The 14074-nt window shown below is 38.0% G+C and overlaps 1 protein-coding gene across 2 annotated transcripts in view; it reads left to right on the top strand.

Moving 5' to 3' along the window:
* The window catches only part of LOC113965582 (protection of telomeres protein 1-like), a 54499-nt gene that overhangs the window by 24883 nt on the left and 15542 nt on the right, over nt 1–14074 (top strand). The window contains exons 10-12 of one of the 2 annotated variants that reach the window (XM_027679189.1): nt 1203–1294; nt 3478–3583; nt 4618–6522. In XM_027679189.1, coding sequence (XP_027534990.1) covers nt 1203–1294; nt 3478–3583; nt 4618–4730 — 311 coding nt within the window. In that variant the 3' untranslated portion in view covers nt 4731–6522. Of the gene's footprint in view, nt 1–1202; nt 1295–3477; nt 3584–4617; nt 6523–14074 lie in introns of those variants that run through there. The other variant, XM_027679188.1, reaches the window with a different exon arrangement.

Raw genomic sequence — 14074 nt, 5'->3', positions numbered from 1 at the left:
TGAACTAAAGAGAGTCTTAGTTAATGACTCATAAAAGTTAGACTTTTATCTTCTGTAAGCCTTAGGCTAAGCATATTCCACAGAGTCTGCAAGAAGTAATATTCAAATGAAAGGCATTATACCACAACATTTATGTATGTTCCATGCTTTGTGTGTTCCTTGTGTTACTGTATGCAGTCAACATGTTAAAAAGCTGGAAGTGGAGCTTAAAATTTTACAACACATTAGGGAAAGAGAATGTTTTTATGTTTATTGATTCATGTTCTAACATATTGTCAGAATATCTAGCAGTACATAAGTTTTGTAAAGATTTTATAAAAGAAAAAAAACTATTTGAGCAATAAAGTGATTCTGTTAAATAAGCTGTTATAATTGTATTCTATTATATAAATGTAAAGTAATATATAACTGGCAGTGATTGACATTTAATTCTCAAAGTGAAACCAGTATTGATTAATGCTTCCTTACATTTGCACTATTTTATGTATATTATTCTTCTATCATTTGTGTTTTCAGACTAAATTATAATCTGCAAGTATATCAGATCAGTTGAACATCAAATGACTACCAGTTTAAATAGGTGTACCCAGAAAAGACTGATGCAGAGTTGTAGGAACTTTGTATGTTTAAGTTATTTTATGTTTGCAGCCTAACAGTTACTGCTGCCAGTGAGAGAGTGACTATAGTCGTTTACTCTAAGCTGGAATACTTTCAGAACTGCCAGCAAAGTTTTTTTCTGAATAAAACCACCTAGTAGCTTCTCCTATATCATATGAAACAAGTTTTTTTCCTCAGAAGATAGTTTTCAGATGGAATGCGTTGTTATTATCACTGAATTAAGAGCACCTCTCTTTTAATCTCCCTTGGATAAAAAAACAGGAGTAGGAGAATCCTACCAAGGTAGGAACTAAGATCCAAGCAAATACTATCTTTTGTTTACTAGCGTGAGAATAAGTACTTAAAAATCTTTATGCATTTTTATAGGCTCATCTATGACAGTGTTCACAGGCAAATTGCAATGTGGTCTTAAAATACAAATGACATTTTGCTGTTCACAGCCACTATGTTTTGGTCTGTCAATTTATAGTTTTAATGAGAGTATTCAGTCAGTTACCTATAAAGGAGGGATGTTGTTAACTTGAGTTGTTATAGTTTGTCTTGCGCATTCACTCCAAGAAACATACATTATTTTTCTTCTTCAGTTTTAGGTATTGAACTTCTCCAGTATGTTTTCATTATGAAATTCACTCTGGTTGATGGAACAGGAGCACTAAATGCATACCTTTTTGATTATGTAAGTAGATCTAGGTAAAGGTAGACTCTACAGATTATGTGGGTTTGGTTTTGATTTGTTTTTAAAATAGCAAATGTACGTACACAAATATTCATTATATGTTACCTGAAGTGTTTTTTTGGGGACAGTTACAATACTGTAATGTTGGTAATACTGTACAGAGTGTAGAATATTAAAGCATAAAGACAAAATGGAAGCTTGTAGATAGATTATTTGGTATTTCCATAGACTTTTCTACATTCTAATGGCTGAATTTCTTTATTATTGGCAATGTTAAATTATGCAGCCTGAATGCTGTGTGAATGGTGAGAGTGTTTCAGGATTTATGCAGGTAACTTCTGGATTAGAGTAAAATCTCATTACCTCTCTTTTAAACTTTCAGTAGAATCTTTCCATTCAGTAATGCTTGATTTTTTTGTTTCATATGACCACAAGGTAAAGGGGCCTTCCTTCCCTAGGCAGAACTCAGCTATATCTGTATGGATGTTTGTCTTTTATTTCAGAAGCAGTTTATTCAACTACATTATTAATCTTAGAATTAACCTATCTTCAGTTTTCTGTGAAGCTACTTAAGACCATTTCTGCTACCTGAGACACTGAAGAATGGACACACTACAATTTGAGTGTGACAAAATGGGACAGAAAAAGAATTCAGTGGGTTTTTTTTCCACACTGCAATACTGTTTAATGTGTATATATCTGCATATTTGCCACCATTATACGAAATTACTTTGAATGGGACTTTGAAGAGAATACTTTTCCTTGTTAAATTTTAAGGCTGTAAGTAAAAGTAATATCAGGAAAACCATAAGCATGTTTTCTTAAAATGCACAATATATTAACAGCAAAGGAGGTCAAAGACTGCAATCACCATTTCAGGTAGTCATCTTTTCCTTCTACTGACCTTTTTCCATTTTATATTGAGAAACTAAACTGCAAAAGGAAGGTGGGGGAAAAGATTTTAAACCATCTCTTGATGCAGAATTCAAAAAATTTCTACTTCAGGGTGGCTCACATTCTTGTCAGATACTGCTCAGAACTACAGTTTAGCTGCAGGAAAAAAACACAATTTCCTCCACAGTGCCAGCTGCTCGTGTTCTTGCTGGAAGGACTTCAAAGACAAGCCAATACCTCCCAAGCCTAAACTCCAGTCCTTTAGCACCACCTAAGAAGGAACTGGGCTGCTTTGAAGTGCAGCTGTACACTAGCTTCCAGTTGCACTTCTGTAGGAACACATTCAGTTCTTTTGTCTCCTCCTCTCTTTATAGGAAAAGTCAGTGAAGGAAAAAATAAAAAAGTTTTATAGTGAGAAGAATTGGAAGAGTGAAAGGAAAAAGCAGTTGTCTGTGTCAGTTTTGCTGCTGGATTATCTGCTAACTTCTGATCAGCGCCATTAAACATATCATACAAAAATTATACAAAGGCAGAATTATTCTGTATTTGTATCTTTTGACAAAAATGACAAATTGCCATCAAAAACCTTAGCTCACTCTGAGAACTTATAAGATGATGAACCTTTAGAGATACAAAATCTGATAACAAACTTGGAAAGAATAAAACTGGAGTTTTGTCAGTCATACTTACTGCATGTGGTTTAATAATACACAGAAAATGTGTATTTAATGTTTTAATGTTCCATTCTTTATTTGATGTCTCCATTCAGAAATGTACCCCACAGTATGAGCCTTCCTTCGTAGTTTCTGAAACTGTCAAAAAGTGGAACTCACACTAAGGGAACTGGTATGAAGCCAGGTTGCAGTGCCCCTTTTTTTCAAGTGACTTTGGTCCTCTGAAGATGTTCTACTCACTGCAGTGAGGGACTGTTGAGGGGACCGGCCATCCTCTCCGGCCATAACATTGTCTGATTATGGAAATTTATGAGAAATATCCACCAGTTATGTATAGAGACCTACATGTGTGTTGTCTGGGTGGCTGTAGTTCCTGAATACTCTGTACTTAAATACAGACTATTAATTTTTTATAATAATTTTTTTATTAATACACTGTACTGAAATGCAGATGATTAATTTTTTCAGGTTTTTTTCTGTATCTGAACAGTTTTTGAAATTAGATTATTCTTATGTTACTTAATTTTAAGTTGCTAAAAGAACATAAAGTCAGGGTCCTGGCTAATGATTTCTGACCCCTCTTTCAACACCTCATACTTATCTTTTCTCTTCCAGGAGAAGTTTTTCCAAATTCCTGCCTCTGAAATCCTAAGTAACAATTTTCTTCAGGAAAAGATGCAGATGACCATGAACACGCTCTGTCCTCCAGGAAGAAAATTAGGTCAGTTTGCCGTTATTTTTAAAGGGAGGTGGGGTGGGAAGGGAAGGGATCCTTCAATCTGCTATTGTATATGCAAAGTCTTAGAATTCAACTTATGCACAGGCAAAACTCAGAACAGAGAAATTCTGGAGTCTGTAAGCAGAGTTCCAGTTAATTTGTTCTGATACATTTCTTTAATATTGGAACTCCCTTTGAGAAAGAAAAGTAATGAGTCAGTAAATTCTCATGTAGCATGCAGTGATGTGTGAATACAGTCATGCCTGTGCAGGCACTAACATGTCATTTGTATTCATATGGAAGTTAACTAGAACACCCTCGTACTGAATGTCACAGCGCGTTAGGGAAAGCTGAAAGGAAAATCAGTGTATGGCACATGCTTTGGGTGATATTCTGCTTTCCATTGCACATGTTGATTTAGACCATCCCTTACTACAGGAAACATCCATGGAAATTGAGCAAATACTTAATCCAAGTACATTCACAGAGCTTTTTGTGCAGTGTTTGTGTTGTGGCAGAAAGTGGCTCTGCCTAAACTACACATGTCCAAGGTAGCTGGTTATGTGATACAGCTCCGATCTCTGCAGCATACTCCCAGTACACAGCTGTCAGTGACCACTGCAACCATGCTGCAATCTTTACCATACTTATAAAAAGCGTCCCTGTTGTAAAGGTTGTGAAGGATTTTCCCTTTGCAACCAGTGAAATTGTCTCACTGAGACACATGGAGATTAATTTCTATTATTGGAAAGTCTTTACATATATATATTACATACTGTGGTACAACTACTGGGTCCAAGTGTTTTGGGAGGGTTGCTGGGACAGGGAGGACAAGTCATCAAAGACTGTCACTGAACACTATTTCAGATATTGCAGGAAACTTTGGAGATACCAATTGGAATGTCAAAGTTAGTAATTAATTTTTCTTTCTATTGACTATTGTATGCGTTTAGATATCATAGTTAAGATCCTGCTCAAGTTGTCTCTTATAAAAGTTAGAAATGAGTATTGAACAGTAATTTGGGTTTTGTTGGTAGGTGACTTGCCATGGCTGGAATGCTTCATCAAGTCCTATAATGTCAGAGATGCGATGAAACATCAAGTTTATTACCAAATTTTTGACACTACAGTTGCTGAAGATGTTGCATAGTCATTTGTTGCTAATACGAAGTAAACCAGTAAGGAATTTTTGGGGGTGGTTGGGATCAGAGACTGTATTAAAAGAAATCTTTGTTTCTTTCTCAGAAATTCAAGCTGTGTGTATGAATTTTTAGTTTGTGTATGAATGGGAATTATGCTTCGATGTATTTACATACAGCTTTGTGATGCGAGGGCAAGTGGAGGTGCTAAGCTTTTCACTGGAAGCTGCTTGGCTCAGGCTGATGGAAGCAATCTAGTACTCATCTATCCTTCAAAAAGGCAGTCTTGAGGTTACCGTAAACTGATGAGTTTTACTCAGAAAATGTAGTCAGAGTTATGCTTCTTGTTATTTTTGTATAATGTCAGCAAAGATAGAAGGAGCTTTTCAGTAAACTCTTTCAGACTACTTTGTGCAAGCCTATGTTACTGTTCTCAGCTGGTTTGACAGGGAGATTGTTAGTTTTTAGAGACTTCTTTGATTTTACACTGATGCGTACATTTAGACAGAACTCATCCTCTTGAAAATACTGAGGTAACTGCTACTTATACCAGTTACTATAGATTCTTATGGGGTTATGAGCATAACCATGTAATGACTATCACTAAAATTAAAATCAAGTCATGAAAGTAAGGTAGTGTAAAATTGTTAAATGAATATTGACATTTGGTAGATGGTAATGACTTTTAGGGTGGCCCTGTTGGGTACCAAAGTTGGTAGCCTGCTTATTAGCTGGGTCTGTGTTTTCAAAGGCTCTCATGTATCTGGCTAAATGTACTGTCAGATTGCACTGCCTAGATCTGCCTTTTCCATCTTATGTAATCAGATTGTATGACTAAATTTAGAGATACAGAATTGATCCAGTGCTATCATGGATTGAAAATTCTGCTGGGCTAGAAAAGTGACTTGGTTGTTTTCCTTTGCGTTCAGAAGTCCATAGAACAAATTCAGGACATTTTTCTCCATGGATTTCTACATTAATAATCCATGGAGAAAAATGTCAAATCAAATGCTTTCCATCAGAGCAAAATTAGTTAATATTTAAACAGCTGTTTTTAATGAAGTTCAGAAGCAAGATGGAATATCTATTTGTAAGTAGATTATTATTTTGATAGTAGATGACTTTTTTTTTCCTTTTTCAGGGTTGTTTAGTAGATTATGCAATTTGTCATTTAAAATTTCATCAAATATTTTCTGATAATTTTCTGATTTCTGATAATTTTCTCTAAAAAATTATATTGGTTTTATATGTTGTGAGCCAGGAGATTGTTCTTTATTGATTGGTGCATAGACAGAACCAATATTAAAAGTGGCTAGTGGATATTTCCTTTAAAAATTCTGAAAAATAAAACAACTTTGGACTTGAACAAGCAGTTTACTAAAGAGTCTACTGACTTATGAAAGTTCACCTGAATATTTGAATAAATGTATCAACAAAAAATAGTTACAGCAAGTTACTGAATGAATATTATAAAACTTTGGACACTGGCCACATCCAGATAATTTCAGAAGCTACGGGTTAAATTAAAGGCAATCTTTTTTGCTTCTATTGTATATAGTGTATGAAAACAGGAATTTTTATTTTTCTATTTTTGTTAACTCTGAAAGATATTGGTATTGTACATTTTTTCTAAATAAATCTTTGTAAAGTAATAAATGAGAATATGTTTTGAATTTCGGTGTAAAATCAATATCACCATGTACCTTGTCTGAGATCCGTGCCCAAAAACTCTGCATATGCATCACATGATTCTTTTACTATTGAATATTGTATTAAAATGCTTAATAAAGATATCTCCAAATACTGAGCTTTTCTTGTACTTGACTTTTAGTTTCTAGTTTGTAACTGTGAAAACTTTATCATCAGTAGCCATCATCTAACCAAATGCTCCAAATGAATGTTTATATAGTTTGTTGGATTGAAAAGTACACGTTTAATTCTCTTTCTAGTTAACAATTGAAAATTATATATTTGGCAATACTAAAGATCACTGTATAGAAAGGAATTAGTGCACAGACAATGAAAAAGATCTATGTCTCATTGGTAGCCTTTGTATGGAGCGATGGAAGTCACTGAGGTGGGACTCGGACCTTAGTTGCCTATCCTGGTCAGTGCTGAGACCTGTGAATATTTGACTGAGGGGTGGAAATCCTGAGATTCTTGTGTCCTAAATTTGCAGCACCAACAGGCTACGGTTTTGAAAGCTGAGCATCTCAGGCAGCAATGACTTTTAGCCATTGCTAGCAATCTCCTTAATTACAAAACAAAAGTCACATTTCCTTTGGTGAGTTTCTTGACCAGGTGTATGATTTCAGTTTCTAGACACTCAAAAGTTGAACCAATAGATCAGGTTAATACTGGTACACTAAGATCCAGTGAAAACTCCAGGCATATCTTCCTGGTTTCTCATCTTTTTTCTCCTTCCACATACATCCCAGCATATAGGGTAACTGAATCAAAATGTCAGCTTCTTACTAGAAATGGCAAATATGCATGGAATATGAAGTCTGTCTCACACAGCAAAATCATCACAGGCAAGGGGGAAGAATATCTGATTGTAAATGAGAAGCTGGGAGGGAAAATAAAAAAATTTGAAAGACCAATAAAGGAACATTAACCCATCCCCTGTTCCAATTACACAGGTAAGTGCAGAGAAATTGATAAAATTGTAATTAAAAAAAAAGAAAAAAAAGATTTTCAGAAACAGAAAGGAAAAAATAAATTTGGAATGGTGTTTTTAGGGGTGCCTGTGCAATTGGGCTCCTTGAAGTCAGTGTTTTAAGGGGATTTAAAAGCTTAAGATTGGAAGTCTCTCCAAAGTCAGCCGAATTTAAGCTCCTGGATATGTCAGACTCTTGAAACTCCAATTGAAAAGACAGAATGTAAATAAATAAGAGATTGCAGAAACAAGGAGGCATTCCTGGTAGGTGACCTGCTGTTCAGTGGTGATTGAACTTTCTCATCAGCTTCTGCAGTTATGGGATCCAGAAATTTGCAGACAAGGCTTTGAAATGCTTAATACTAATCCTTTGGCTACTGAGCTGCAGGAGGTGGGATTGCAAGAATAGTAGAGCCCACAGGCTACAAGCTGAGGTTTGCAACAGAAGGAGGAGAGTTTATTGTCTTAACAGGGATGAGTGCTTAGCTCTTCAATACCACAGTGGTTTAGATCACAAAAATTTATGCACATTAAGTCACTTTTTGGCCAAAGCCAAATGTGAAACTGGCAGGAACTGGGGTACTGCAGTAAGGGGCAAGGCCAAATACTGAAATGGAATTGTGGAAAAAATTAAGCAAATATACATGCTCAAGTTCTTCAGGTGGAATGGGAGCACTGCAGAAAATTTTATTCAGTAGAGGAGAGAAAAAAATTTCAAATAAGAATTTACTTCAGATAAGCATTATTCAAACTGTACTGAACAATGAATGTTAAGAATTGGAAACAAAAAAAATTGTTCAGCAGAAGATGAAGAGAGAAGGAAAGAACAGACTGTAATAAAGGCAAGAAGAGGTAGTAGAGAGTCTTTATGAGACAATTCGCTGCCATTCCTGTTCACAGCATTTCCTATACATGAAATTCCCAGTGAGAGCTATGGTTTGTGGAAACATTCATCTGATTCACCAGATCCAAAGTGCTTGAAAAATATAGAGCAGAATTAGGCTGTAATTCATATTTGTAGTCAAGTTATGGATGGACTTCACCCCAGAACAGCCTGCTACAATGTGTTTTTCCTTCTTGTTTTCTGCTGCAACTCTGATATGTGCCTACAGAGGTATCTCCTTAAAACTGCTGTTCTGGTACCATTTCTCTGCATAAACTGAGCAGATTGAGAGTCTAGGAATAAATCTACATTTAGTAGGTACTTGTTTTAATTTGAATTTTTGCTAGTAAACTAGGAAGAAATATGCTAGATGTGGAAATATGCACCAGAGAGGAAAAATTTTTTTTTTTTTTTAAATCTCTTAACTGTTCTATTAAACACAAAGCTTTAAGCATGAATTTGTTGTATACCTTTTACTCTGTGTGTGTACCACCTGTGAACTGACACTGTTAAAAAAATACAGTTTTGTGACGTACAAGCTGCACTTTTAGAATTGAGTGTGTATTTAGTTGTAATTTCAAAAGCCAGCTATCAGGTAGTTCTGATTTATAGAGCTGTTACTTCACTGAAAGGAATTCTCTGGATGATGCCAGTTTATAAATGCTGCTTGAATTTTGTGGCTAAAAGAGCAGCAAAACTGAAACTGAAATCTGCTGCTGGAACAGATTTAACTACAGATTTTATTTCTTTCTTCTTCTATCTACAAATGAGCCATTAAGCAACTCAAAGCCCCTCTGAAGCAAAGCTTGAAATGACAAATGTGATCAGTTACTGGCAGGGTGTGTATTTACCAGAAGGGCTCTTTATTGTTTTTAATGGGAGTGGGTAAGGGGCTTGCTCCAGACAGCAGTCTTTAGTGCTGCTGTTCTGTCATACGTTCATTTGATGCTCCATCATGAGGGATACTCTTTTCCTAACACATTTACTGGGCTAAAGATATGAAATCTTGTTAATAAAAATGAAACTGTTGCAGTGATTGAGTTTGGCATAAGCCCACAATATAAGGAGATGTCAAAGATCATCTAGACATGCTGCCCTTTGTTCTTCCTTTCTGCAGAAGTACCCTCATACCTGTAGTGGTGTGCGTAAGGTCTCCCTGCCCAGAAAACTGCAGTTGTCTTAAAGGGAAGCAGCTGCTTCCGTTTGCTGTTTTGTCAAGAGTAAACCAACTAGCCTTAAAAGTAAGGAGAAGGTGAAGAATTGCCTTTCCCCTACATTTGTTAGCAATGTGCTGTGGCTTGGGTCCTTTAGCAGGAAAAGGAAGCAGAAAAAGCTTGAAAAGTTTCATTTGAAGGGATGAGAAAGGTAAGAAGTTATATGTGAAAGAACAGTTCGGATTGAGGAATGAACCTTAAATATGTAACACTGCACTTCTATAAATCAGATGGTGTACCTTGAAAATCCTGATGCAGATGTGTTGACTGCTATGCTCTGTATGATTTGATATATTTATGATCTGATAATGAATGTTATTCCAATCTGTTGTGTTTAAATAGACTAATTCACAATTATATTTCTAAACAAGTTTAATTCCTCTCAATCCAGTTACTGGAAATTGGTTTTATCTGAACTGAGAGAGGTCAGTTTGTTTTTCCTTTAAAAACTCTGAAAAAAAAATTGGCAAAATCACAATATTTGTCATTCACCAAGTGCCGTGGCCTGCTCACATCAAATCATTTTTTCTGGCAAGGATGATATTCCACAATGATACCATGTAACTGTATCTTTTCACAGTAAGCTTACCAAGTGTAGTGGTTTGAGCCAGGTTTTCCCCCTGAAGCTGAAAGTGGTAACCCCCAGGGGGTGGTGACCCTTGGGGCTTGACCAATCAGTGCTCCTGCAAAATATAAACATATCTCTGGAGACCGGAAAAAGAAGCAGTAGTACTTTGGTGAGAAGAAGAGGTGGCCATGTTGTAGAGGCCACGAGGAGAAGGGGCTCCGGCCCCTTGGGGGCCTCTGCCCCCCCAGCCCCGGTTGGGGGGCTGCAGGGACTCAGAACTGAACTAAATACCTGTGTCTGAGATGCCGAAAGAGTTTTCTCCACTGCGAGTGGGTGACGAAGCAACAGAGACAGCAGCGTCCGAAGAGCAGTGGCAAAGAGCCAACTGATAAGGACCAGAAGGAGGAACACAAGCCGGTATGCAGCTAAGGCAGACACAGAGGTGTCTGAGGAGAAGGAAAAGCAGCAGCAGGAAGAGAATCGAGACCACGGCACAGACAGAGTTCTGGGGGTAAGAACTGGCTCAAACCAAAACCCCCAAACTCACTAGAGACCCCTCTGAGAAAGAGGAGGGGGTGGTGGACTGAGTAGAGTCCTAAAGTGCAATATGCACTACAGAGAGGAGCTAAGAAGCTCCGGCCTCCTGAGAGCTCAGCCAGGATGGCCAAAGGAATGTGTGTGGAGGGGGTGACCTTGGGCTTTTTTTCCCCCCCCTCCTTGCTGCCAGGCTTCAGAGAAGCTGGCAGCCATCTTTGAGGCAGAGCATAAGAGCTCTGCACAGGGGCTTAATTTCCCCTGAGGATACCAGACCGTCACGAAGACCCCGGTGCTTCGTGATATGACCATGGTGTAGCGGCCGTGTCTGGGGTTACGCAGCCCATGGAAAGACCCCCTATTTGAAGACGGGGGCCGAGAGAGACTTGGAAACCTCCCTCGTGTGTGCTGGCAGAGAGCCAGCAACTATTTCTGGTGGAAGAGAAGAAGAGAGCCTGCTGCCTAGAGAGGAAGACCTGCTGCTCACAGACTGGAAGGGGTCTTTTCTTCTTCTTCTCTCCTGAACTTTTATTTAGAGGGAGAAGAGATTTGGCCCATTGTAAATATTATTGTCATGGTAGAGATAGATATAAAGTTAAGATTGTTTGTAATGTATTATAGTATTTATTCACGTGTATAGTCTTTGTAATATATTCCTTCCCCCCATATTGAGTCTCGTGTTTTTGTCTGGAAAACCCATCTCACATGGGGTTGAGATGTGGGTGGGAGGCTAAGAATCAGAATTGAATTTTGGGCCTTGCTAAAACCATGACACCAAGGCATTGTAAAAATAGCAGTAGTTTTCAAAGCTCATTTAGCTCTTCTGTAAGCCCTGGAAAAATGTGAACATCTTTGGCCTACTTTTCAGTCTGGGTGAAGAGGGAGCTGATCTGATGTGATGGAGCAGGGAATCCTGAATTCCTTTCTTAGTGGCTATGGCCAAGGTACTCAAGCCTCATTTTAAATATTGAGGTCATTGGCTAATATGTGTCAGGAAAGCATAGAACTGTACCAAATACTCCTGTCAAGAACACGCGCAACAAGGCAAATCAGAATTAGAAGTCAATTCAAATTGAAACTGGCAGAAGGAAAAATGTGACTGTGGTATATTCTGCTTTTGGTAATTCAGCTTTGGTAAAGAGTCTTGGTCTGAACCTTAAACCAAATAGTAAATAAAAACATCATCTGATGAAAAGCACAATTAAACTACTTGCTCAAATAGAGCAGAGACCCCAGAAGAGGCACTGTATTTAAAAGTGCTTTTTTTCTTTTGGATACCATACAAGAACTTTATACCATAGCATAACTTATCGATATATATATAACAAATTCACAGGCAACCAATTTGCATGTATTCAGTATGTATTCAACCATAATTATATGTGTAGTGTCTTATCTTGTGCACTGCAAATAATAAATGCACCTCTGGGAACCATACCTTTATTGAGATAAGAGTATTGGAGTGCACTATCCAAGAGACTCATCAAAGCTGAGTCCAGATTCCAAACCTGACAGCTGTAAGTGATGGATGAATCTGTACCTAAGAATTCCAGTGAACAAACTGGCAAACCCTTCCCCAACTGGAACGCCATGTAGCATGCTGGGACCCAAAAGCAGCAGCTCCTCTGGCTCTGCAACAGCTGCACTTCCCAGCTTCACATTGCTGTCACCTCCTCTATAATTTCCATCCTTAATAAATCATCTATCCAGCTTTGAGTGTCTGTGCCTTTGTTATTGGGATCCCAAAAGAACTGGCACTTCCTTGGTGTAAAACACCATCGATTTTCAAACCACATATCAATACTCTCCTGTTGGTCCTCAAATTCATTCATAAAGATTGAATATTAAAAAATGCAGCAGTTGGTCTAGACCAAAAGGAGAGCACTGACAAGTTTAAAACAGAAACAGCAGATTAAATCACTTTACAATAGCTGTGTCTAAACAGTTGCAAAACGCATATAGACGAGTGTGCATAGAGCCAGTTGGTAGTGTAGTAATGTAGCCCCTTAATTCCTCCTTTTCCATTTATGCCTAATTCCAGGGTTTATTTTGTTGTAGAAGAAATTTCTTCTGGGTGAAAAAATTAGTTTTATTCCATTTTCCTGGTCAAAAAATTACATTTCTTAACTTTGTGTAGGGAGTAGAGAAAAACAATTGCCAATTGGCACTTTTTGAATTTTGATAAGCTTATTTTTTAAGAAGACCGTAGAGAATTAGCTGTTGTAGCAGACAGGATCAGTAGTAATAGATATATTTTCTATCAGTACCCCAATACCCCAGTACACCACCATATTTCATTGCAGCCTGGAGTAGGGGGGTGGGCTACATGCAGCATTCTCACTGCAGATAAGTGAAACTTAGTCTCAACAATGTTGAGTCTCAATATGACTTAGTTGTATTTTTTAAATTTATGTCAAGCCAGGAATGGACCAGTGCTTCCTGACTCCCACATTAATGTCCTGGCTGAAAGAACAAGTGGTTTGCCCCTGTCTCACACTACACTGTTAAAATTAAAAACAAAAAAAACCCCCAAAACCCTAAGGAAAAGAAAACAACACAAAACCAATCAAACAAAAAAAACACTATCAAAGTTGGAGGGTTTCTATCGAAGTGGTTGGAGTGGTGGATGTGCATAAAGCATAGAGGCACAGTCCTGCAAATGGCACCTGAAAACACTATAGCAGTCTGCCTGGTGCTATTGATCAGTAGAGACTGGAGACGTGTGAAAATGAGAGAGAAATTTTTTATTTAGACAGATTTTATCAGAGCACATTTCCTGATAGCCTAGCCCCCCCTGCCTGGAAGACATGTCCCACTCTACTCTGCACTGATGCAGCCTCACTTTGAATATTGTGTGCAGTTTTAAGCACCACAGAGTAAGAAAGATATTAAGCTATTGGAGAGTGTCCAAAGGAGGGCAACAAAGATGGTGAAGGGCCTTGAGGGGAAGCCATATGAGGAGCAGCTGAGGTCAATTGGTCTGTTCAGCCTGGAGAAGAGGAGACTGAGGGGAGACCTCATTGCAGTTACAACTTCCTCATGAGGTGAAGAGGAGGGGTAGACACTGATCTCTGTGGTGACCAATGACAGGACCCAAGGAAATGGCCCGAAGTTGTATCAGGGAAGGTTTAGGTTAGATATCAGGAACAGGTTCTTCACCCAGAAGGTGGCTTGTCAGTAGAACAGGCTCCCCAGATAAGTGGTCACAGGATCAAGCTTGACAGAGTTCAAGAAGTGTTTGGAAAATACCCTTGGGCACATGATGTGACTCTTGGGGATGGTCCTGTGCAGGGCTAAGAGTTGGACTTGATGATCCTTGTGGGTCCCTTCCAACTCAGCATATTCTGTGATTCTGTGACATGAGGCTTTTCTTCTAACCAAATTAGGAAGAAGTTTATTCACTTTTCTTACAGACTACCCAAATCTGTATGAGTTTCCCCACCTTCACAGCTGTGCTGATGTCACAGTGGAACAGGAGGGGAGATCCCATTTCCCCA

This window comes from Neopelma chrysocephalum, unplaced genomic scaffold (genome assembly GCF_003984885.1).
Source record: "Neopelma chrysocephalum unplaced genomic scaffold, ASM398488v2 Primary Assembly neopelma1_45, whole genome shotgun sequence".
Taxonomy (NCBI): Eukaryota; Metazoa; Chordata; class Aves; order Passeriformes; family Pipridae; genus Neopelma; species Neopelma chrysocephalum.
Note: the sequence above shows the minus strand (reverse complement) of the source record. Positions and strands in the feature narration are given on the sequence as shown.